At 35.4% G+C, this 24,730-nt stretch overlaps 1 protein-coding gene across 4 annotated transcripts in view; it reads right to left on the bottom strand.

Moving 5' to 3' along the window:
- Positions 1-6,626: 6,626 nt before the first annotated feature.
- Ankib1 (ankyrin repeat and IBR domain containing 1) overlaps positions 6,627-24,730 on the bottom strand; it is a 127,050-nt gene continuing 108,946 nt past the window's right edge. The window contains exons 12-20 of one of the 4 annotated variants that reach the window (XM_071612253.1): positions 23,435-23,569; positions 22,065-22,151; positions 21,908-21,974; positions 19,636-19,781; positions 18,087-18,265; positions 17,208-17,259; positions 13,121-13,235; positions 12,084-12,220; positions 6,627-11,308 (exon numbers count right to left, since the gene is read on the bottom strand). In XM_071612253.1, coding sequence (XP_071468354.1) covers positions 10,571-11,308; positions 12,084-12,220; positions 13,121-13,235; positions 17,208-17,259; positions 18,087-18,265; positions 19,636-19,781; positions 21,908-21,974; positions 22,065-22,151; positions 23,435-23,569 — 1,656 coding nt within the window. In that variant the 3' untranslated portion in view covers positions 6,627-10,570. The remainder of the gene's footprint in view (positions 11,309-12,083; positions 12,221-13,120; positions 13,236-17,207; positions 17,260-18,086; positions 18,266-19,635; positions 19,782-21,907; positions 21,975-22,064; positions 22,152-23,434; positions 23,570-24,730) is intronic. The other 3 variants (XM_027919890.2, XM_071612260.1, XM_071612263.1) reach the window with 3 other exon arrangements.

Here is a 24,730-nt window from a genome sequence, read left to right as displayed (position 1 = left end):
AGTGCAGGGGACATGAGGAATGTCCTAGTTTTTACTGTGGGTAATTGTCACTAAAATAAGGCCATCTCAAGAAAGTAGGAAATGGCTTGGGGTGTTATGAGGCAAGGTGAAAAATAATTTCAACATGTAGAAACAGAGGGAATGTTAACTTGGCTGTTTGGGGAGCAGGAGCTCAGGGCTAGAGATTCAAAATAGGAGGCCATCAGAGTTTGGTGAGAACTGAGGTTGTGAGATCAGATGCAACTGCCAGGAATGAGAAGGAAGGAGAGCCCAAAAAAACCAATGGTGAGAATGCCAAAATTCAGAGATGGAAGGAAGAAGAAGGGTGTTGGACAGTAAAACATAAGAACAGCGATGGCATAGCATTTTGAAGGCCAACCAGAGATCCAAGGGAGGTGTTGGAACAGCACAGCTATCATTAATTTACAGCTACCATTAATTTAGAGGCTTTCTATCATCAAAAGGTCAAGCACAGGACTAGGGTGTGGCTCAGTGGTAGAGTGCTCGCTTAGCAAGCATGAGGCCCTGGGTTCGATCCTTAGCACCACAAAAACAAAGATATTGAGTCATTTTTTTTTAAAAGGTCAAGCACAATAAAACTAAGAATAAGGCCAGTGGATTTGCCCACGACCAGACTGGAAAGAGCCCAGATTTCAGGGCAGGAATGGCTGATGTGAAACAAAAGGTCAAAGCCCTGAGAAATGTCTGCCAGGTTCACCTGCAGGGGGAGGAGAAATAGCAGGGGCAGGTGAAAGTTGTGCTTTTGTTACTTGATTTTTCAGGAGGGATTTTTTTCAGGATAGGGAGAAAACGTTTGAGGGCAGAAGAAAAATGAAGGTGCTAGAAATTGGGAAAAGTCAACGTGAGTAGGGATAGGAGGACGGGATGGCCTTGGACAGGCTGAGGGCAGGGCTTTGCACTGGAGGTTTGATCCGGCTGCCATGGGCTGTGCACGTGAAGGTCAGCCAGAGAGCTCTGTGATTACTCTTTTCTCCTCTATCACAAGTACTGAAATAAGGCTGTGATTTAACTGAATCTAAAGATCTCAAGGAAGACATTCGAGTCGGTGCAAGCACTATTCACAGTCCCAGACACTTACCTTTTTCTTGTTTCAAATTCACCCTGTCTTACTATTTTCTGGTTATAGTGACTCTCAGAAGGGACTCTAGTAGAGTTTCCTATTGTGTTTTGCAATCTGTTATTACTATCATCAGAAAGTTTTGGAATTTGGGATTCAATTCTGAAATGTGAACAAGTAGACCTAAAGCCACTCGGAAAAAAATTCTGTAGCATCCTCCAAAGGTCGTGGGTCTAGATATTTAAACAAACATTACTGTGTATGCATCTGCCAAAGCCTTTGGTATTGAAGTCACAGTGAATTAATTTCATACAAGAAAGTAAATGCAATTGGGAAGCTTGATGTTTTGCATATCCTCTTGGGTATCAAGAAAACCTTCAAGCATATAATAGGCTACTTGCTTTCTTGAGCTTCTGCTGTCCCAGCACAGCACCGGGCATTTCCGCTATCTCAGCAATGTTCCCAACCACGCGCAGCCTAATGTGGGAGCCAACTGTATGTGCCAGTAGAAACGGGGACTTGATTAAAAGAAGCCCTAAACCAGGTGCAGTGGTGCACGCATGTAAACCTAGCCGCTTGGGAGGCTGAGACGCTAAGCAACTCAGTGAGACCCTTCTCTAAATAAAATACAAAATAGGGCTGGGGATGTGGCTCAGTGGTTAAAAGCCTAATGCTTCTTTGACAGTCTTTTTTTTTTTTTTTCCCCTCCGTTACCGAGGTTTGAACTCAAGGGCCACTCACAAGCACAGAGCCACATCCTCAGCCCTATTTTGTATTTTATTTAGAGAAAGGATCTCAGTGAGTTGCTTAGTGCCTCCCAGTTGCTGAACCTGGCTTTGAACTCGTGATCCTCCTCCCTCAGCCTCCTGAGCTGCTGGGATCAGGGGCCTGCGCTACCATACCTGGCTCTGTGACTTTAAAAAAAAAATTTTTTTTAGTTGTAGATGAACACAATACCTTTGTTTTATTTGTTTATGTGTTGCTGAGGATTGAACCCAGTGTTCCATGCATGAGAGGCAAGCGCTCTACTACTGAGCCACAACCCCAGCCCTGAGACAGTCTTTTGACTTGTGCATTTAGTACAGGCTCTAAGCAACATACAGCTATTAAGGTCAATCTATTAAATGAGTGGGTAAATTGATTTGCTTTCAATAATAGTAATTCATCTTTTGAGAGTACAGTCCACAATTTGAACATATTAGAAGTGGCCCCAAATCCAGTGATGTATAGCAGATCAGTAAATCAACTCAAGATGTCCATAGAAGCATAATGGAAGACTACTGGCCAGTGGAGAATTCATAGAAGTGTTTAAGTTACATATTCTATAAAACCCACAAATGTAGGCATTCAAATCTACTTTTTTTTAAACCTATAATTTACTTTTACCTTTTGTTCTCTATATTTACCCAAATCCTCATCTAGTTCTAGGCCTAGTTTGATGAGCACATCTCTCCATACACAAAAGGATGGTGGTAAAACCGCTGATAGTAAAGGCAGTGCATAGTCAAGTTCTTTTTTTGAGGTGGGGGCGGGGGGGGGTACCAGGGATTGAACTCAGGGGCACTCAACAACTGAGCCACATCCCCAGCCCTGTTTTGTATTTTATTTAGAGACAGGGTCTCACTGAGTTGCTTAGCACCTTGCTTTTGCTGAGGCTGGCTTTGAACTTGTGATCCTCCTGCCTCAGCTTCCTGAGCCACTGGGATTACAAGTGTGTGCCACCTCACCCAGCTGTCAAGTTCTTTGTAAAACCACTTGGAACTCATAGGCTCAAATGCCAATAGCCAAAACACAGTGGCATTCATTTGACATTATTATGGAAAGTGAATGCTGGCAGTTTTAACATCATGCTTAAAGTTTATGAAACACATGAATCAACTGTTAAAGATATCTTCAATGGTTCCCAAGTTATAGTAGCATTGATGCTGATTAGGTACTAAGATAATATTTGCTTTTTTGCCCTAAAGCAGGCCATCTTTTAATTTTTAAATTTTGAAATAATTTATAGACTCATAGGAAGTTGCTAATATAGAGACCCTGTATACCCTTCACCCAGTTTCCTCCAATTATCTCTTTATAACCCATAGTATCAAATCAGGAAATTGACATTTTTTGTATTGTTCTTACATGAGATTTTTAACAAGTATAAATTCATGCAGCTAGTACTAATATATTGAGCTATTCCCCTTATGGTACATACAAGTCCCTAATTGTCCCCCCCACCCCACCCCTATCCCTGGCCATCACTCATTTGTTTCCATCTCTATTGTTCTATTTTGAAAATATAATCTAAATGGAATAATAGAGAATGTGACAGTTTTGAGATTGGCTTTTTTTTTTCCCACTCAGCATTATGTCCCTGAGATCTACCCAAGTGATATCAGTAGTTCATTCCTTTTTATTGCTGAGTACTTTTCATTACATGGATTACCGGTTAACCATTCATCCACTACATTTGGGTGGATTCCAGTCTTGGCCTATTATAAATAAAGCAACCATGAACAATCATGTACAGAACATAATGTTTTTCATTTTCCTGTGATAAATGCCCATAAATGCAAGTGTTAGATCATATGGTAAGTATATACTTATTTTCCAGGGTGGCTGTACCATCTTATTTTCCCACCAGCAATGTATGAACAGTCCAGTTTCTCTGTATCCTTGCCCGCATTAAATACTGACACTAATACTTTGGTCATTCTGATAGGTGTGTGGTGTCTTATTGTGATTTTAATTTGCATTTTCCAGATGATATTGAACATCTTTTTAGGTATTGATCATTTTCCTTCTTTGGTGAAGTTTCTTCATTCTTTGTTCATCTTATTGGATTATTTGTCTTTTTACTGTTTAGTTTTGAAAGTTCTTTTTATATCTTGAATGAGTTGTCAGACATGCAGTTTGAAAGTATTTTCTCCCAGGCTCTAGCTTGTCTTTCATTTTCTTCATTGGGTCTCTCACAGAACAAGAAGTTTTACATTTTGATGAAGTTCAATTTAATAATTTTTAAGTGGATTATGTTTTTGGTATCAAGTCTAAACATTTCTGCTACCCAAGACTCTTACAAAGAGACTTTTGCTTGCCTATGAATCTATAATCCACATTAATTTTATATAACATTTAAATCTATAATCTATTTCAAGTTCTGTATAAAGTGTGAGATTAGGCAGAAGTACATATTTTTGCCTACCTTATACTAATAGTTCCAGAATCATTTGTTGAAAAGCCTATATTTTCTCCTTTTGAAACTTAATCATAATCAATTGAAAATTTTGGGGGCTGGGGATGTGGCTCAAGCGGTAGTGCTCTCACCTGGCATACGTGCGGCCTGGGTTCGATCCTCAGCACCACATACAAACAAAGATGCTGTGTCCACCGAAAATAAAAAAATAAATATTAAAAAAAAAGAAATTTTTGTGTAGGGCTATTTCTGGTTCTGTATCTCATTCAATTGATCTGTATCTATTTTCTCACCAGTATTATATCGTCTTGATTACTGTACTTTTGAAATAGAGTGATTTCTACAACTTTTTTTCAAGATTGTTTTTGCTATTCCTGTTCCTTTGTCTTTCCATATAAACTTTAGAATAATCTATAGTTAGTAAAAAAGAAATAAAAAGATTCTTGCTGGGACTTGGCAGAAACTGCTGACAAGCAATTGAACTAAGCTTAGTTATTTTGTGAACTGGGCTCCCCACTAAGCCACTGGCTTTGCTTCAGGCAGTGGATGTGGGAACACAATTTCATCCAAAGGCGTTATCTATACTTTTTAAGGTAAAATGGAGACACTATAGGTAGGGCCATGCTACCTGTACTCTCAAATATACCCTTCCTATTTGGCTATCGAGGTCTGTTGGACTCCTTCCATCTCTTTTAATCCTCCAATTAGAGCTGATCTACCCCAAAGTCAAGATGTCAGGCCAGCAAGTCAGTTTCCATGGGCCAGGCATTCAAGTTTCAAGAGCTTAGTAGTAGGTTAATAGCTGCACTTTTGAAAATGTCAGGCAGGTGGCGATATTGTGCTGGAAAAACGTCTGAGTGCTGACCAACCATTGTTCTTATTTTTTAAACTTCATTTTTATTGGCGCATTATAATTACTCGTAATAGTGGGATTCCTTGTGAAATATTCATATATGTATATAAAGCAATGGGGGTTTTATTCTCTAGTATATACCATCTTTCCTCCCCTCCTCTCTTCCCTTGGGTCTTTTATGAGGGGGGAAAGATACTGGGGATTGAACACAGGGGTGCTTTACCCCTGAGCTATATAACCAGTCCTTTTTATTTTGAGACAGGGTCTTTGTCTAAATTGTTGGGGCTGGCCTTGAAATTGCCTCAGCCTCTATGGTTGCTGGGATTGCAGATGGCCCCCTCTGCCCAGATCTTCAACTAAAGCAGCAATTTCCTTTTCTCCTGATTTCTATATTGTTTCTGCTGGACCAGCAGGAAGGGGATAAGAAGACAGGTGGAGGAGCAGTTTACATGTCCCACTACCACATCTCTTCATGTGGCAGCCTCTGAAAGGGGAATCCCACTGACAATTATTTGAAACCGGTTAAGTGCAGGTATAGAACATGCCAATTCCTTTATTCATTCAGATTTGGAAGCTACATTATTAGGTTGAATCTCCCAGAGGATCTCACCCACCAGGCCCTTTTAGCTTCCCTTCCCCATTGTGAAGCACATCTCAAATCCATTTCCACTACAGCAACAGACCAAGAAGCTCAAGATGTGTGCGACTACACGTGGTGGAATGACAGATGGCAATGGGTGGGGAGCCCCGGTTGGCAGAAGAGGATGCAAGTGTCACCCTTTTTCTTCTTTAGTTCCATGGTCAGTGCTTGAACACTGACGACTACTTTCCCTTGACAGCAAGGGACAGGCTTCTGTGCCCAGAGCCTTGTCCTCCTTGTTGGCTAAGTAAGTGGTGGCAGATGCCAGGGTCACTGCGCCTATAGCCTGCTCTGCACATCTGGCTTTGCATTTGAACAGTGCAGCTTGTGGCTCAACCCAATGATTTTCTAATCTTTTCAGCCCACTCACAGCTCTCAAATATCAACGTTTTATTGTGGAGACCATTTTATGTTTGGAGACTCCTTGACTCAGCAGCCATAGCCATATTACCTTTTAGCTAGAGAGACAATTTCCGACAACTTGTCATGAAAACATAACATACCATTCTCTGCCTGCTACAGTCACAATCAAGGTAACATTTAGATAACTTGTTTCAATAATATCTCTGGTCACTAAACCACTAAACATTAGTTCAACATCTATTCGTCAACAGGTAGGACAGTGGGAACCTTTAGTCTCCCCCATCCTCATCACTTGGTTGAGAGCCTTCATTACCAGGGCTCTGGGAGTCTTACAGTGTCATGGTTACTTCTCCATGGCCCATGATTTGTTTTCCAGAAAACCTTGTCTCTGCCAGCATTCCATGCTTGTTGCCCAAATTCCAGGGTATAGACCTTCATTTGACCCTACTTATAAGTCAGTAAGTTTGCCTGTCACTGTCTCATATATGTTGACAAAAGACACAAGACTCCTGGGTCAGAGGCAAAGGACTTTTTATCACTTGTGGCACAGCATGCAGATTATACATCACATTTATCAGTTACCCATGTCTCCAGCTTCACAGGGGCAACACAATGGGCCTGGATGTCTACAGGGACTGAGTGGGTTCATGCTGCAGCCAAACAGCATGAAGAATTCACCACTTTTATAGCAAGCAGTTCAGCCTGCTCCTTTTCCTCAGGGTTACTATTTACATAAATCCTGAGAGATGGCCCAAGCAAAATTGTCTAGGCCTTGCAGTCTTGGCACGCAGAGCAGGATATACAGTTATACAAGAGGCTAAGAGATGACAGATGACAGACAGCCTGATCAAGAATACTGTCCAATTACAGTTTCAAAGACCAAAGAACAATTTCTTCAAAAGCTTGGTTAGTTTGCCAGCCTAATGTCATTGAATGTGAAACTGAGAAGTACAGGAAACTTTTCTGGTCCACCTTTCTTTAATAACTAGTACCACTGCCAGTTCCTAAAATAAGGACTATCATAAAATAGTCTAGAAAAAAGCCACTTCTTTCTAGAAAGAAATCTATTCTGATGAGAAAGTCATAAGAACTGAAGAGACAACAGTATAGTGTCGCTAAGGAGATCCAGTAATTACCCCCTTGGCAGAATGCTGAGATGAAATTACCACTCAGTGGCTGAGCCCATGGAAATATTTTTTCTATGAAATCATTATAGCTTTTTAAAAATCCCCAAATTTATATTATGATTTAATATTTAGGTTCCAAGATTTTACTCTTTAGAGATATACTAACTGTAATGACTGTTTAACATTACAACCAAACCTCAACAAGTCTCAGATTTTAATTCATAACAGGGTAAGTGACAAAATATTTAGGATTAAAAAGAGAAAAAGAAAATGAGATCAGTGACTATAATTAACATTTAAGGGATAATTAAGCATATGGACATTGGTAGCTAAGTTTCAGATCTACATATTGAAAATCATAAATAAAACATGACTGTTAAGTGATAACCAATGGCAGACCCCATGAAACACCAGCTGGTGGCCTAGAACTTACATGTAGGTACTGAAGGTCATATGCCACAAGGTTGTTTTGGTAATTCAGAAGGGATAAAATACTTTTTTAAAATTTTGGTGGAGAAGCAGGCATTTTTATTCATAAGGCTAAATTTTTTCCTTTTCTAGCAATTTCACAAAACATGGCTTACATTCTATATTTCTCAGTGTTTCTATTAGATATTTTATTGAGATTTTACAGAAAAAGCATAATTTTTTTCTCTTAAAGGTATAGCGATGAAAATAAAATGAGCATTTAAGTCATGTTTTAACACATCTTTATACAGTGTTACTGGGTTTATCTCTGAGATACAAAATGCTCAGTAAGTGGGCTAGTGTAAAAATATTAGGCACTAATCAATTACATGTTAGAACCAAATTAATCACGCTATATTGGAGGAAATTTAATTTCAAGAAAATTAAACTCCCTGACCTGCTTAAAACAAAGTTTATAATGTAATGAGACAAAAATGGAAGTAGTTTAAGTAATAAATGTTTAATCAAAGAATTTTACATATTATTAACAGCATTCATTTGGCCAAACATCTACACGTTTGTAGAATCCTACTGTATATAAAGTGGGAATGTATCAAGTATAGACTATGAAAGTGCAAATAACAAGTCAAGATTAGGTTAATTTCTTTTACATTATAAAATTAACTTGTTTACAAAATAGGCTTTGCCAAACTTTATTACTGAACTGTAAAGTCAATGACTGTGTTGTTTTTAAAATATGTACCAAGGAAATACAAACTGGATAACGATCATTTTTCATGCTCAGGAGAGACCAGCACAGAAACAAAGGATACTGCACAAGGTGCAAGGAAACCAGAACCCACCACAAACACTACCTTCACACAGAGAACTCCTCACCTCACTGCAGTTGTGCAAGACGCCTCAATGTGATGCGAACTCTACTGGAAAAATTACAACTTGGTCTATAAACTTAATGTTAATATTTTTAATCCAAAATAAATTTGTAAAAAAATCCTTTAATGGACTATTTCAGTTTAATATACAGTAATACACTGTAGATTAAGTTAATATTTTCCCCCACTAATTTCAATAGGGATTGATATTAATTTTTCTGATAACTGGAGAAATAAAAACTAATGTGGACCTTAGTTATCCATCGCATAAGAGCAATTCTCATATAGTAGAGGAACCTGGGAACTTTAAATACTTTATATTTTAATGTCCTGGCCATATGAATTTAAAGTACAAGAAAATTTCAAAAGTAGGGATTGGAAAAAACAAGTAATCAAAAACCGTAATCACAACTCACATGAATACCAATACTAATACAACCTTTTACCTGGCCTAAGACTTGCCTGTACAAACTCAGTACAGAAATTTTGGTTTCTGTAGATTTCTGGTAACAATCTAGCAAAACATTAAATGGAGTGTTGCACGAATCTATTTTGCTTATGTTATGCTAGTTTTGATAATATGTAAGTAAAACAGCCATTCCAACAGTTTACTCTAGTTTTAATTACACACTGTACCATTGTATCTTAATTACAACTAAGACCAGTAATTTCTTCACAGTAAGACACTGATAACTAGGAAGTTGATTTTTTTTTCAATACTAAACAGTAATCACACAGCAAATGAGTATTGTGCAAGAGAACAAACACATGTCAGCATTTGCTATTTAGGCAAACAAACTGAACATTTAGTTGTTATATTTACTGTAAAGGCAAGGCCATGGGTGGTTTCATGGAGGTCTTTGCAATTCATAGCATAGTTACTTCAGAAGAGACATTGAAATTTGAATTACTGACTTATTAACTGGCAACTATCCATTTAGGTTAGGCAAAGGCACGGTAACATGTTGCGCAGGATGTTTTATTGAATTTTTAATAATTGTGGGATTTACTATAACTCATGAAAACTCCACTTTTTTTCTATTTTATAAAACACCATTAAAAGTAATTGCACCCATTAGTAATTAGAATGCACTGTAAAATTGTGAAAACAAAGAACTATGATTGCACTTCCAATAAAGTGTCTCTTAAAATACAGCACCGCTGTTGCTAATCAACTGTATTTTAATATTAAAATAAACTGTTTTTAACAGCAGCATTAGGTTTAGTTAACTTAAGCTACAGGCTACATTTATTTAAAATACAGTCTCCATGGCAACAAAAGCCCATGAAATTCTGGAATATCACTGCTACCAAGTGGCACCTTTTACTCCCAAGAACGCTGACACTGTCCTGGAGTACACTAGGATGCTGCACACCTCAATGCTTTGTCAGTCAGCGCACGAGTCAGAGTTTGGCACAATTGGACTGTAAATAGACAGGAGGAGAAATCTTTGATTCATATGAAAATTAAAACTAATTACACTGTGGTAGATGCAGCACTAAAGAAGCTGTGGATACTTCAATTCACATTGCTCAGACAAAAAGGGAAGAATGAAGTTATGAAAGAGCACAAAAAGATTGAGGACATACATGTTATCAGATCTGTCCAAAATGAACTTCTAAAATGAAGAAAACTTCCTTTTTAAAGGAAAGCCATCCAAAGATTAAGGAGTAAGCCTTTGATTTCCATGTTCAAGTCAAGTATTGCCAACTCCAGGGCAAACAGAGCCCTGCATTTTCTTAGCATGTAGAATACAACCTAATTATTCCATTTTGTTTCTCTTGCTCTCCTGCCATTCTTTTTCTCAGCAAAATGGGGACCAGCTATCCAGTTAAATACAAAAGAAATTCCCTGTAAGGTTAAAATTGAAAAATGAAGCTACCATTCAAGGGAACTCCTTTGTATTCCATCCTAACATCAGTGGTTTATAACTGAGCTGGAATTAAGTGGATCAAAGTCTCTATAAAGCTTTTTCCACCTAGCATACCATCTGTACTTGCAATTCATTTGGAGCCCAGATATGTACATTTCATACTAAATGTACTTGTTCAAGCCATTCACTTGAGGTTTGGGGTGTCTGACTTGAAACATCTGAACCATCACCTTTGTTGGCTGCCTCATGACTACTCCCATCACCTTGAGACGATGCTTCCCCAGCCAGAATATTTTCTTCCAAAGGATTTTCTTCTATCTGAGTTCCTCTACCTTCGTTGACACCAGCATCTTCAAACACTGAATCTTCTGGTGGCATTAGTTCCACATCCCTCACACCTTCTGACCCATCTTTGACACAGGGGAGCTGAGAATCTACACTGATTTCTGTAGTGGCTGGAGGAATCAGAGCAATGCTCTGAGGGTTCATGTCATGAAACCAAGCCATAATATTACCAAGAAGATTGTCACTGACATTGGGATCCTGGCCAGCTGAGTCAAGGTCACTGGATGAAGGACAGAAATCACTTCTTGCCTCACTGAGGGGGTGTGAACTCAAGGTGTCAGTTGAAAATGGGTCACTCGCTGCTCCTAGTCTCATGAGGCTGTCACCAAGTTCCAACAGCTCAGAGCTGCTCAATGCAGCACGAGGGCTATCTGTATTCCTGGGGACAGAGTCCAGCCTGGAAGGTAAAGAAGTGCCTATAGCTCCTAGGGATGCTTCGTTATTGAGGAAGTCTCTAGTTTCTTCGTCGATGGTCAGCCCAGATTCTTGCAGTGACAACTGTATTGCAAGAAGTATGTTGGGATCATCTTCATCCAAGGAACTCAGAGCCTGAGACAATAGAAAATAAAACCACTTTAAAAACTTCTGACAGAAAAATAATTCAACTCAATCAGATTTACCACTTTTCCTTTAACAAACAGATAACAAATATTACTAATATACGTATACAAATTATTTTTTTTCTACTCAAATCTTTTTTTTTGTGTGTGTGTGTGTGTATATATAAAATATATTTTATTTCTCATTTCATCTGCTGACAGACACCTAGGCTGATTCCATATCTTTTTTTTTTTATTAGTTGCTCAAAACATTACAATGATCTTGACATATCATACATTTGATTCAAGTGGGGTATGAATTCTTTTTTTTCCACATGTACAGAGTGCAGTATCACATTGGTTTTACAGTCACGTTTATATATACAGCCATATTAGTGTCTACTGTATTCTGCTACCCTTCCTATTCCCCCCTCCCCTCTCCTCCCTTCCTCTCCCATCACCTCTCTCTACCCACTCTATGACACTTTTCTCTCTCTGTCTCTCTCTCTCTCTCTTTTTTCTTCCTCACACCATCTTATATGTAATTTTGCATAACAATGAGGGTTCTACTCAAATCTTATAACTATCTTCTTGTCTATGCAAAGGGAAAAAATATATAAGATAAATCAGAAATACAGTAATTATATATATTTTTTGCAGCACATCTTTGAAACAAAGATTTCAAAATGGAAGTAAGAAAAAGGAAAGCTGTAGAAGTAAAAGCAGGAAATCACACTAAACATGAAATGAGCAAAAGGGCAACTGAAGCTGCCCAGCAAGGCTACCTGAAGAGAGTCCTGGTTTTCAGAGCGACTGGCAGGGGTATAGTCACGCAGCGAAGAGCTGTGCAGCACACTCATAGATGCAGAACTTACCACAGACGCTCCAGGCCTGCGGCCACTGCCACCCTCTGGAATATCTGCTTCAAAGCAATTGGTACCACAGGCAATTTAGTGATAGGTAAGATTTTTTTTTTCTTTTTTCCATACATTTTCTTATTTAAACTGGGAATTTCTCTTTCAGTGCTATGAAAATCTGTATTCACATGTTTTCTTAATCTTTCTGGGATTTCTCAGCCATATTTGTCTCACCACAAGCAACACTATATCTAATACCATTACTTCAAGTCCATGACTGTTTTTACAACTTTTGCTCGTGTACTTATGGTTTTCTTCATAAATTCAAATGCTACACTCCGTTCTTCTTTCATTTTTCCTAAGTAATCGCAAATAAGGGTATTTTCATTTTCAGATTTTTTTAAATTAAAGAATTTTGGAATTACAATAGCCTAAAATATTAATTTTTAGTCACAATGATCCTAATGTTATAGTTTTTAAGATTTTAACTCATAATTTAACATTTAAAAGTTGAATGATTAAAATAATTATCTCTAAAAGAACATCTCTAGAAGAACTAAGACTAATAGAAAAAAATATTCCACAAACACAGTAACAGTACTGACAATTTACTTAGTGCTCAGGAGGTGCTGAAGTGCTTTACAAGCATTATCTTAATTTAATGCTAAGAATGAGCCTACGAACTGGTACTATTATTGTTTCTTTAGAATAAGGAAACTGAAGCATAGAGAGCTTCAGTGACTTGACTATAGTTATACAACTGGTTTACAGCAATGATAGTGTCAAAAACCCAGGTCTGTCCAACTCTATGTGTTCTTAACCTTCCTGGTTTTCTGTATCCCAGGACAATCTGAACATTTACTGCGTATCTAAACTACAAATCCCAAAATATTGACATCAGCCAATTTTAAAAAATAAATTCAGGAGAATTAAGATATTAAACCATGCTGAACCCAAGAGCTTACCTAAAGTGCTTTCGCTTGGCTCATCAGGGTCCGGAGGATTACTAAGCAGACTGTGCACGTCTCCTCGACGGCGCTGCTGTCTGTGTCTCCTCCGATACTGAAATTCAGCATATTCCTGCATAAACCAAAGGTTATAAAATACAGGAGAGCATGCAGTTTTTAATGCAAATAAAAACAAATAACATACTTTTTCCCAGGGGAAAAATGTGTGATTTTATACACATATTATAAAATCACTTGGCTTTAGAAAAAGAAACTTCAAGTTTTGCCATGCCAAGGAAACATAATAGGCAAAATGAAAAATAAATTTTTCCAAGTCATCACTATTGCCTAGATAAATTGGGAATACTTGCAAGCCTCAGAGCTACATTATAACTGAGTGTTACTTCATAATGCCTGATGATTTCAGTGGTCCTGCTATGTAATATTATAACTAATACCACAATCATTTTACTAAGTTAGATTCTCCCTGGAGGTCTATTTTTAAAAAGTGTGCAACAGAGGTGGGGACAATAACAATAATAAAAATGTCAAACCACATACACACACTGTTAAGTATCTGTCAGACTGTTGAACTTCCTACTCTTTGGAACTACCACATACCACATTCACAACTCAAATGACTAGATTAAAAGAAATAAGTTAGTTTTAAAAGAAGATGTCACTGAGCTTCCTTCTCTTATTAGCCAATATGTGATATTATCTACAATATAAGAAAGGGAAGTGTTTTCTGTTTAGCAAGTGGGAAGAGTACAGATTTAGACAAATGTCCATATATCTATTTTATATTTGTGACAACAGCTTAAGGTAGGTTTGTTATTACCCAAGGTGATAGCTGGGAGTATCTGCTATTACCTGGGTATAAATGTATTTTCCTAGATTTTAGTGGCAGAGGAAATAAGAATAAAACAGAGGCCAGAGTGCATGACACTAGCATAAAAAGGCTAATTTGCAGAATCATTGTGGAATCTTATAGTGATAAACATAAAAATTCTCAGGTTTATGATTATCTTAGTTACTCTAGAATAGTCAATGTACTTATATGGTGACAGTACTAGGAATAAGTGAAGACAAGTTCTATGTCATAAAACTTCTGTATCACACTACTCTAATTAAATTTATTTAAACTCCTTCATTTATCTAAGTTTAGCTGGAGTCTTAATAAGGGAGAGAAGGGGCATCCTACCAAGTTAGAAACCAATGACTGAAATTACACTGAGGGTTTACTTAGTTTCTTTAAAATTTCTGGGTAAACTGGGCATCATTTCTTCTTCTGGAGGCTCATGGTCTCAAGCTAGATTATTTATTATGTCATTATGTGGCTCTATGAACCACAGAACACCACATTTCTTAGACAAAAATGGTGTGAAAATTTTATCTCAACTAAAGGTTCATATATGAGGAAAATCTGCTTATTTTGTAGACTTGATAAAAATAATATTTCTAATTATTCTGAAAAAAAAAAAAAAACCTCTCAAATTGGGGCTGAGGTTGTGGCTCAGATGTAGAGCACTTGTCTGGCATGCGTGAGGCACTGGGTTTAATCCTTAGTACCACATTAAAAAAAAAAAAAAAAAAAGGTATTGTGTCTAACCACAACTAAAGAAAAAAATGTTTTTTTTTTAAAAAAAATTCTCAAATTACATTCTCTGATGATGTAACATGTTAAAAAAATTGCTTTCATAAAATTATCTAAAAATTTCCAAGGAATCCTAAGATCTTTGAGAAAATACACAAAAAGGCTTTAGTCAGGATGCTACACATGGTTTGAGAGTGTTAAGGCCACAGAGAAGATTTAAAAGTTCTAGGATAATAGGAAGAAAGGCTGCCAGAAGTTTGTTCTTTTGAATAATAAGAGCCACCACTTATTGGGCACCAATTTTGTCAATGCCTTGACAGTCTTTAATTCTTCTAGAACTTGATGGGGTGAATACCACTGCCTGTATTTTAAAGATGAGAAGTTAAGGAAGAGAACATGCTAAGATCTAGTAAGTTAGAGAACTAGAAACACCTGAACTCAAGTGTTTCTCAGACTTTAAGACTATGCTCTTTAAACAAAATTTCCCTGACTTTAAAGTGGCATAAAACATGGTGATGGGAACTGTAGTCTGAGCTAGCTGTCGAAAAAGGAAAAAAAAAAATAAATAAATAAAGTGGCATAAAACAAATACTTGTGCCTGCCATGGACTCATGTAATTTATTTTTAAAATTTTTATCTATTTATTACTATTATTTTTTGTGGTACTGAGGATTGAACCCAGGGGTACTTTACCAGTGAGTTACATATGCTCCAAACCCACTTTATATTTTATTTTGAGACAGCGCCTCATTAAGTTGAAGAGGCTGGCCTCAAATTTGCAATCCTAACTCAGCTTCCTGGGTTGCTGGAATTACAGATGCACCCAGCTTCATGCAATTTAATGTAAATAAAATAAGGTAAAATTAACTTCACTGAAAAAATATAAATCTAACCTAAAAGTCTACTGGAGTTAAGTAAAATTATTCCCCTTTCCCCATAGTCTATCTTAAGATAAAGAGATAACTTTTAAAAATATAATCTTGGCAGATATTGAATAGTCACACACAGAATTTGAAAGTCTCACAATGTGTGGTAATTCTTTGGTTTTGTTGTAAAGTTTACACAAAAGTTTTGAATTTCAACATGTCAAAGACTAAAGAAAAGCAAAAGTAGATTAAATAATTTTTGTGGAATTAATTCATAAAACAAAAATTTAAGTGATAGTCATATTAGCAGGCCAAATATTTCAGAATCTCTAAAGTTACTGTCAGAGCCAGAAGCATCAAGATGATACAAACATTATTATGAACACTGATAAAGGTTTTATTTTTGCTTAACTGTGCTCATTTTTTTTTTTTTTTTTTTTGATAAATGAAGTTTTCTATTCCTCCTTTTAGGCATAATTTTCCCATAATATCCCCAAAGCTATAATCATATTATAATACAGAAATAATAAGTCTAGAACCAGGTAAAGAAAAAGGTCTGTAATTTGTTTTCCAATAAAAATTTCATTAGTATATATATTTTTTTGCAATTAAAAGTGAATTTAAAATTTCCATATGCCTTATAAGCACTGTTTTCTCAAGTCAATATTTTCTTAAAGATATCTACCAATATAAAAGGCCACAAGGTGATTGCAAGTATCCTCAGAAGCTGAAAAGAGAAAGTGTCTGATTTAAATAAGCCATAGTCATTTCTGAATAATATTCTGAATAATAATCATTTTCACAAAAAATGGGCTATAAATGATACACAAAGGTTTCATCATTTGTCCTGCTTCATTTCAAGAATAAACTGAGGAATGTAAGTATCAAATGCTATACTATATTATAAGGAGCAAAGGAAAGACAAGCAGAGAACTGCTAAAATAATTTAAAAATCAGATATAAAGGTGACATTGGCAATTTAAATCTCAGAAAATATTTGTGATTAAGATTTTCACTCTGCCTTATTTGTCAAAACTGCTTGTTGCAGTATTAAGTATTTTAGATTTTCTGTAGTTTAAAATGACATTTCAATAACAAGAACCAAAAACACAAATAAGAAGAATAAGAAAGTCTTAAAGGGAAGCAGAAAGCAACTAAGCAAAGCATTTCTTTTAATATGAACATTATCACTGCAAAGTTTCACACTTTAGTAATTTGATTATGAATTAATTCTCAAGTTTGTTGAAGTAACATAAAAAATACATCATTCATTTAGGTTTTTAATAGATTCAGACTAAAATAATATTACAAATAGAAACCCATTTCTAATAAGTAAAAATTACCTCTATTAACAAATTAGAAGATATCTTCCAAAAATATATGTTGTAAATTTGCCTAAGTTCTGTTTAGGAATTAAGAACAATAAAAGGGGGATACATTTAACAATGTGACGATACTCCAGTACTATGAAGAGCTAAACGTAGGTTCTGCTGAAGCATTTTTGTTACAAAATAAAGAGAAAGCACTGCTGATAACCTTAGTAGGATTTAGAATAGATGAAGGTGCAAATGCAAGCAGGGTTGTGCTAAGAAAAAAAAAAAAAAAAAACAACAACAACCAAAAGCCCCCACAAAACAATTACCTCAGGTGATGCAAATCCTAAATATTCCCAATCCCATGTTCCACCAGCAAAGCTACAAAGAAATTAGACATACCATTTGATTTATTATCAGTACTATAAAGTACATACCACCAGACCCTTGCCCTTTGAACATTACTTTTAATTCTTCTACTAAGAATTTGCTTAACCAAAGTAGATTGATTATTAAAATGACACTTTCATCATTTCTTCCAAATTCCAAGTTGCTTTGTTTGTGCAAAATAACAAAAAAATAAAAATCAGCATGTTATAACAAAATATTTTTACAACTGCTTCTATTTTTACTTTATAAGTAATGCTTGTAATCATTATGAATAATAAAATATGCTTCAATTTGCAGTGGCAGAAGTAGTATAAGTATCTGAAATGAAACAACCAAAACAACTGCTCTTTTTAGGGATAAATTTGAATCATTTAGGTAACTTTAGTATTAGCAGATTTCTCATTTCTTTACAAGTTCTTACACAAAAATACAAATATGACCATAACAAGTTGGCAGTTGACAAATTCTACATTATCAGATGTCTGTGACTCATCATATCACTACATATATTATACACTTGAAATGGCGCATTTGAATACTCTATGAATTGTGAGTTCACCTGAAATGTGAAATTAACCTAGTCTAATTAGTTTGAGGAACTGTACAATGATAAACAAACAAAAAAGAAATGCCAAATAAAATAGAAATAGTACTGAAGACAAAATATCACCAAAAAGAAAGTAACAGACTTTTATTGGCTATCCATATTTTAGGTGTAAGTAACCTCCAGGCATATGAACCCTAGTTGGATAAAAAATACAACTGCTGGCATTTGTGGCTCAAGCTAAAGTGGTTTCTATAGTGTACATCCTTTTTACCTGCGCCTTGGAGCTTCTGGTGAGTCTGCTGGAGCAACTCCACGAGCCACAGATGCCAGGAATTCTTGCCTCTTCTGCTGTACAAGGCATGCGGCCTTGATGATCTTGTGGCGAGGTGTGCGAAGGTAAGGCCTATTGACTTTTTGGGCAAGGTCTTCAGTGACCATTTCTAGGTCTGTCTATGGCATGAGGAGGGGAAAAAAAAAAAAAGATTATAGGCTAAATGTGTTAGTAAGTAGCAAATCCAGAGTTGATCTGGTCTCCTAGCTAAGTCTCACTCTTTTGGAGTCAGAAAGTAATACAAATTTTGAAATAACTTCCTATTTGACATACTTACTACTATGTACATTTTTCCAGGTTATGAAAGAGAAAGAATCCCCCTAATTTCAGGAAAATGACACTTATTTGATAGGTATTTATAGAAATGTAGATTACAATAGGTATTTACAGTGATGTAGTTGGTACAGATTACAGTCATTGAACATAGAAGGTATCTATAAGGAATTTATAACTTGTCTATGTGAAATGTGTAATATACTTCAAGACACTGTACAACCACATGCAAGATGTTATGATGTAGACCATATATAAATGCTGAAGGAATCTGAGGCAAGGTAAGACCACTGTGATTTGGGGTTAGGCCTTAAAGGCTATGGAGAAAATGAATATTGACCCTTAAAAGAAATGCAGGATATAAATTAGTAAGGACAGCTTGAAAATAATACATGAAACTGTAACGAAAGGAGAAAGTTTTTTAAAAAATACTTTTTATTTGTTCTAATTAGTTATACATGACAGTAGAAAAGAAGGAAGTCTGATGGCTTCAAAAAAAGATGAGTGTACAATGAAGTTGATTGGTTACAAGGACTTCAGCTGACTCAGGTATTTTAGCTTTTTAAATTCTGTAACTTTTTTTTTGGTAGTGCTGGGGATTGAACCTAGGGCCTTGTGAATGCCAGGCAACCACTCTACCAACTGAGCTTATCTATCCCCAGCCCCAACTTTTTTTTTTTTTAATCGAACATGTTTATTTGCATACTATTTTTTGGTAGAAAAAAATATAACATACATTTATTTAGCACAGCCTTGTGAAATGCAAAAAGCATAATTGGGTAAGAAGCAATTTTTTTTAATCCTAATCCATTTCTGCTAAAATATTTTCTGAGGACTAAATCATGAACTGCTCCACTGGAATTAGTATTATACTAGTGGGGCACACATTTAACATCTATTAATTTTCTCTTAAGTATAGGTAGCAATTCACCATTCTCTTAAATACTGTAACTTTTTGAGTTGTACTTTAAAAATAAACCAGTAAACATAACTTTCTAATCTAGAATATAATGTGGTTTGTTTCATATTTGAGGATAAACTTCAAAAACCAGTTTAAAACAAAGAAACAAATGCTAGCATAGTTCATGACTCATTCAAACTTGCAGTGACAAATTTAAACATAAAAGAAAATTTCAGTTTATTATTGGTTAGTTTTTATTTATAAGCTACATATAACTGCTATCATTTGAAATATAAATTTAACAAGATATCTTACTTGCATTAGTTCAAAAATTTCTTTCTTTGTGCTTTTAGGTTCTAAGAAAAATCCATATGGATAAGAACACTTGAGGATACGCCGAGTTTTTAAGAGCACGTGAACTGCATCTTCAATGAAAGTGGTATCTGGACAGCCTCCTTCAGCTATAATAAAGGAATTAAGGCACAGTGAAGTTTTTGTGCAAACTATTTTATTATAAAATTAACCAAACAACTGTTTTCTTAAAAAAAAATCCTTAAGAAGAAACTAAAGTAGTTCTATGATACTTATTTGAGCTAAACTAAAAACCTATATGAAATATTCATATGTGATATGCATGTGATAGTGAAGGACATTCAGATCAGCCCAGGAGCCATGAAGAATGCACACACTCATCCTGGATTCTGTCCTTAACCTATTGGTAAACAAACACAGTTTTACGCTTAATGTTTTATTTAAATTTTTCAGATTATATCTAGGGGAACTTTTTTTTTAATATATTTTTTTTAGTTGTAGATGGACACAATACCTTTATTTTGTTTATTTTTATGTGGTGCCGGGATCGAACCCAGTGCCTCATGCATGCTTGGTAAGTGCTCTACCACTGAGCTACAACCCTGGCCCTAGGGGAACTTTGTTGCTTAAGAATTAGAACAAATGCCTTTGCTAAATTGCTTGCTTTAAAAAAAAAAAAAAAAAAAAAAAAAGTCTAATTATAATCAACCCTCTGCAAATACAACACAGGAAAAAGATACTACATTCTGAGGAACAAATGGATAACTAACTCTAGTAAATAAAAAACATCAGGGAGAAAAAAGGAAGAGTGAGGAGCAGGGAAGAAGAAATTGTCTTAATAAAGCAAAAATATCTTTACAGCATTCTTTAACAAACTATAGAATCTAAAAGAATAAGTACTGTTGAAAACCAGATTATTTTGCATGCCTTTAGATCCTTTAGATTTCAATTACATCTGTATGTTCACAGATATATATATACCACCCTAAAATTTCTGCTTTTGTTCAACATTTGGTATCTATAGAATGTAAAAAAACAAACCAAACCAAACATGCCCCTTGCTCATTATATGTGAGAGAAGTGCATGAAATTGTATCTTCTTTTTCAATTCTTATTTTTTAATTTTTTTCACATTTTATATGCTGCCTAGAACCTCCAAATGTTGAACAAAAGCAGTAATTCATATCGCAAATATTTATTGTTTACTACGTGTCAGGCATGGTTCTAGGTAATAGGAATACATTAATGACAGAATAGACAAAACTCTCTACTAAAGAACTATGTACCCTGTGATAATTTTTTCCCTTTCAATTTTACTGTGGACAATATTCTAGAGCTTGATATTAGTGTGATATAATTATATCATTAATAATGTCTACAAACTAATAATTAACAAGAATAAGCCTATTGATACATTCTTCCCTTCTCTATTTATCTTATGGTTACTGTCTTATTAGGGAATCATTTTCACAAAAAAGGTTATTAGTACTCATTATTTTATAAATTGGAACAAATACAAATATAACTGATCACATTTTTAGGCTTAAATATGTCATTCCTATAAATGGTAGGACTATTTTTAAGATATGATTTTTAAAAATAAACATACCATACCCTGTATTGTGTGGTCACTGTGGGATATTATGTTCTAATGATGTAACTAGCACTTGATCCATATTTAGGAATACTCTTTTTATAATTAAGACTTATAAGTGTTAGCTCTTCTTATGGCTTTGCTTTTGACCTTGATTTCATTACTTACCAGTGAAACTATTTCTCTCCGAACTTTTATTTTGACTCCATTAGGCACTCTGCTATACTTTCTCAAGAATTTTATGGTATTCAGTTTCATGACATTTGGGTAGCATATGTATGTTGCTTCCTTTGATTATGTCAGGAATGCCCTTTAGTACCCATCACTTTTCCCAACACTTGAGAGAGCATCAGGAAAGGCACAATGTAAACAAAGTCATGATGTGTTTTTGTCACCATAGGCTACATTAAGAGAAGCAGGCTAGGTGCCAGGTGGAAAATCCTATCACAAGAGATAAAGTCTTATAAGAAGAGGAAGGGACTTATCCTTATAAGAAGAAGACGAGACACCAGAGCAATCTCATTCTCTTTCCCAGACAACATAAGGACATAGGTGAGCTAATGACTATAATACATTCCTTTAGAGACCTAATCTCTAATCAGTGAACTGAATTAGCATGGAAGGACATTTTATATTAATTAATATTTTATATTAATTATAACACAATCACTTAGAACTTACTTTCTTTGAGAGCTCTACTCAATTGCTCCATCTTTTCTTTGGCTGTTTTAAGAAGGCGTTGTTCTAACTAAAGGAACAAAAATAAATAATTTAAGCCATCTTCTTTATTTATTTACAACAGAGTGATTCAACTCATTTAAAATGATTTAAGACATACCTGATAACTATGCTCATGGTTTTTAAATCTTGTGTAATAGTGCATAAATCTGTCAAGTTCCTGAAACCGTTTGTGTTTTTTCTCAGCCTAGAAAACAAAAGTCCATTAATAACTTTTACAAAAACTACTAATTATTAAAATTAGTTCTGGAGGGATAATTTAAATTTTTTATTAGTAATAGGTAGTGATGCATACAGATTTGTTGGTTATTTTGCTGAGAAAAAATAATAATCAATACATTTTAAAGGCTCTCAAAACAAAGTCTAAATTGGTATTCTCTACAACAACCCATTAGACATCTTCACATCTTCAATGTCTTTAAAAAAATTTTTTTTTAGTTGTAGAAGGACACAATACTTTTATTTTGTTTATTTTTATGTGGTGTCAGGGAACAGACCCAGTGCCTCATGCATGCTAGGCAAGTGCTCTACTACTGAGCCACAACCCCAAGCCCTTCAATGCCTTATCATATGGTTTATTGTCAGAGACTAATTTGTGTCCTACTGAAATTCTTATGTTGAAGTCCTAACCCCAAAGTGTTTCTGGAGACAGTGCCTGTTGAGGAGGTAATAAAAGTTAAGTAAGGTCATTAGTGTAGTGATCTAATGTGATAGGGCTAGTGTCCTAATCAGAAGAGGAAGGGACACCAGAGCGCTCTCATTATCTTTCCTAGACAACATGAGAACACAGGTGAGAAGGTGGCTGGCTGTCTGCAAACCAAGATGAGAATCTCCTCACCAAGAATCAGTCAGCTAGAACCCTGATCTTGGACTTCATAGCCTCTAGAATTGTGAGAAATAAATTTCTATTGTTTAAGCTACCCCATCTTTGGCAGCTGAGCAGACTAACACACTGTATGCTATAATGTAATACTGTATTGTTGATATTTTATGAAAATTATTTTTAAGTCTTTACGTTGGCAGGTTGAGACTAGGCTTTTCATACCTTCATCAAAATCAAAAGGGAAAGCTTAAAAGGAGGAAAAACTTTCAAGTTTATAGATTACTTTGTTTTAACTAAAGCCTCCTCCAAAGTGTATTCAATTTTAATGCCTCATTAAGATGAAGACAGGAGCTGGGTAAGGGGGCAGACACCTGTAATTCCAGGGGCTCTGGAGGCTAAGGCAGAAGGATCGCAAATCTGAGGCCAGCCTCAGCAATTTAGTAAGGCTCTAAGTAACTTAGAGAGACCCTGTCTCAAAAAATCTAAAGGGCTGGGGGTGTAGCTTAATGGTAAAGCATCTCTGGGTTCAATTCCTGGTAGGAAAAAAAAAAAAAAGATGACAGGAAAAGAAGAAATGCAAAATACTTCTCATGGTTTAAGCGGCTTATACAAAAATATAAAGTCTTGGCTTAATCTGTTCTCTTTACCTCCACAGTCATTTCTTTGGATTGCTCCTCCACATGTTGAATGACTTCATAGCGAGTACATCTGTAATAACCTCCAGTGGAAGAGCTATGTTTTTTCCATTCTTCTAGGCAAATCCAGCAAAAGTCATATTTGCACTTCAAAAGAAAACATACATGCATAACATTTCCCTGTTAATATACAAATGCTGCTCTGCTTTTTAGTCAATCAATTTGTAGTGACTAAACAATTCTGTTTATGTGACCAGAAACAAAACATCTCAAAGATATGCTCTCTTTCTCAATATTTCCTTTTGCTATCTTATCTGCATTATGGAAAGATGTGAGGGTAGTTTAAAACTGTTACTTCTAGGTATAACTAAAAAATAAAATCACAATATTTTATGAAGTAATCAAAAAGAAACAATAAAAATATCAGTAGGATATTTGTTTCAAATACTAGAACAAATAGTGATAAATGTTTCATTTTTTTCGAGTGTGTGGTAATCTGACACTGGTCTCTGAAGTTCTATGTTCCATATGAAAAACTTCTGGCAACTTGATAGACAAATTGGTTTTGAAGCTGCAATGTTTATAAGGTCTCTAAGTACAGGAGCTGACAGAAAGCTGTTTCCCATTTTAAAGAAAATTTTATTTATTTAATATGCCATAATTAGAAGAAAATGCCAAAAATATGAACATGGATTCTGAATCAGAAACATTTTCCCATTCTAAGTCTATGTTGTTTTCTGGTCATTTTTTTTTTTAAGAAACATTTAAATCTTTGAGCTACTAGAAACTTATCTGGGTATATAGTATGAAACTAACTTTATTCCCACCCCCAATAGCTGTCCTACTATCCTATTACCAATTACTGAATAATTCATGTGTATCTACTGGTTAAGAATGCCACCTTTACCATATGCTAAATTCCCATGTATGTGTATCTATTTTCTGGGCTTGCTTTATGTTGTGTTTCACGATCTGTTTATTCACATGCCAGCACCATATTGTTTTAATTACTGAGGATTTGTAATATGGCTTATCAAGGTTAGTACCACTTTACTGTTCTTTTTCAGTTTTCCTAGTTATTCTTGCTTTGATTTCCCTTACGGACTTGTTTGTTTCTATCTTTCTGCGGTGCTGGGGATTGAACCCAGAGTCTCACATACTAGGCAAGTGCTCTACCACTGAGTTGCACAGTCTCCAACAAAAACTTTTTTGAATTAAGTTTATATAGATGCAGAAAAAAAACTTGTGATATTTTTGAGTCTTTCTATTTAAGAAATTGGTTGTCTTTTTATTTGTTCATCATCCTTT

The sequence above is a fragment of the Marmota flaviventris genome, chromosome 1, assembly GCF_047511675.1.
Source record: "Marmota flaviventris isolate mMarFla1 chromosome 1, mMarFla1.hap1, whole genome shotgun sequence".
Lineage (NCBI taxonomy): Eukaryota > Metazoa > Chordata > Mammalia > Rodentia > Sciuridae > Marmota > Marmota flaviventris.
This window is presented reverse-complemented; position numbering and strand designations above follow the sequence as displayed.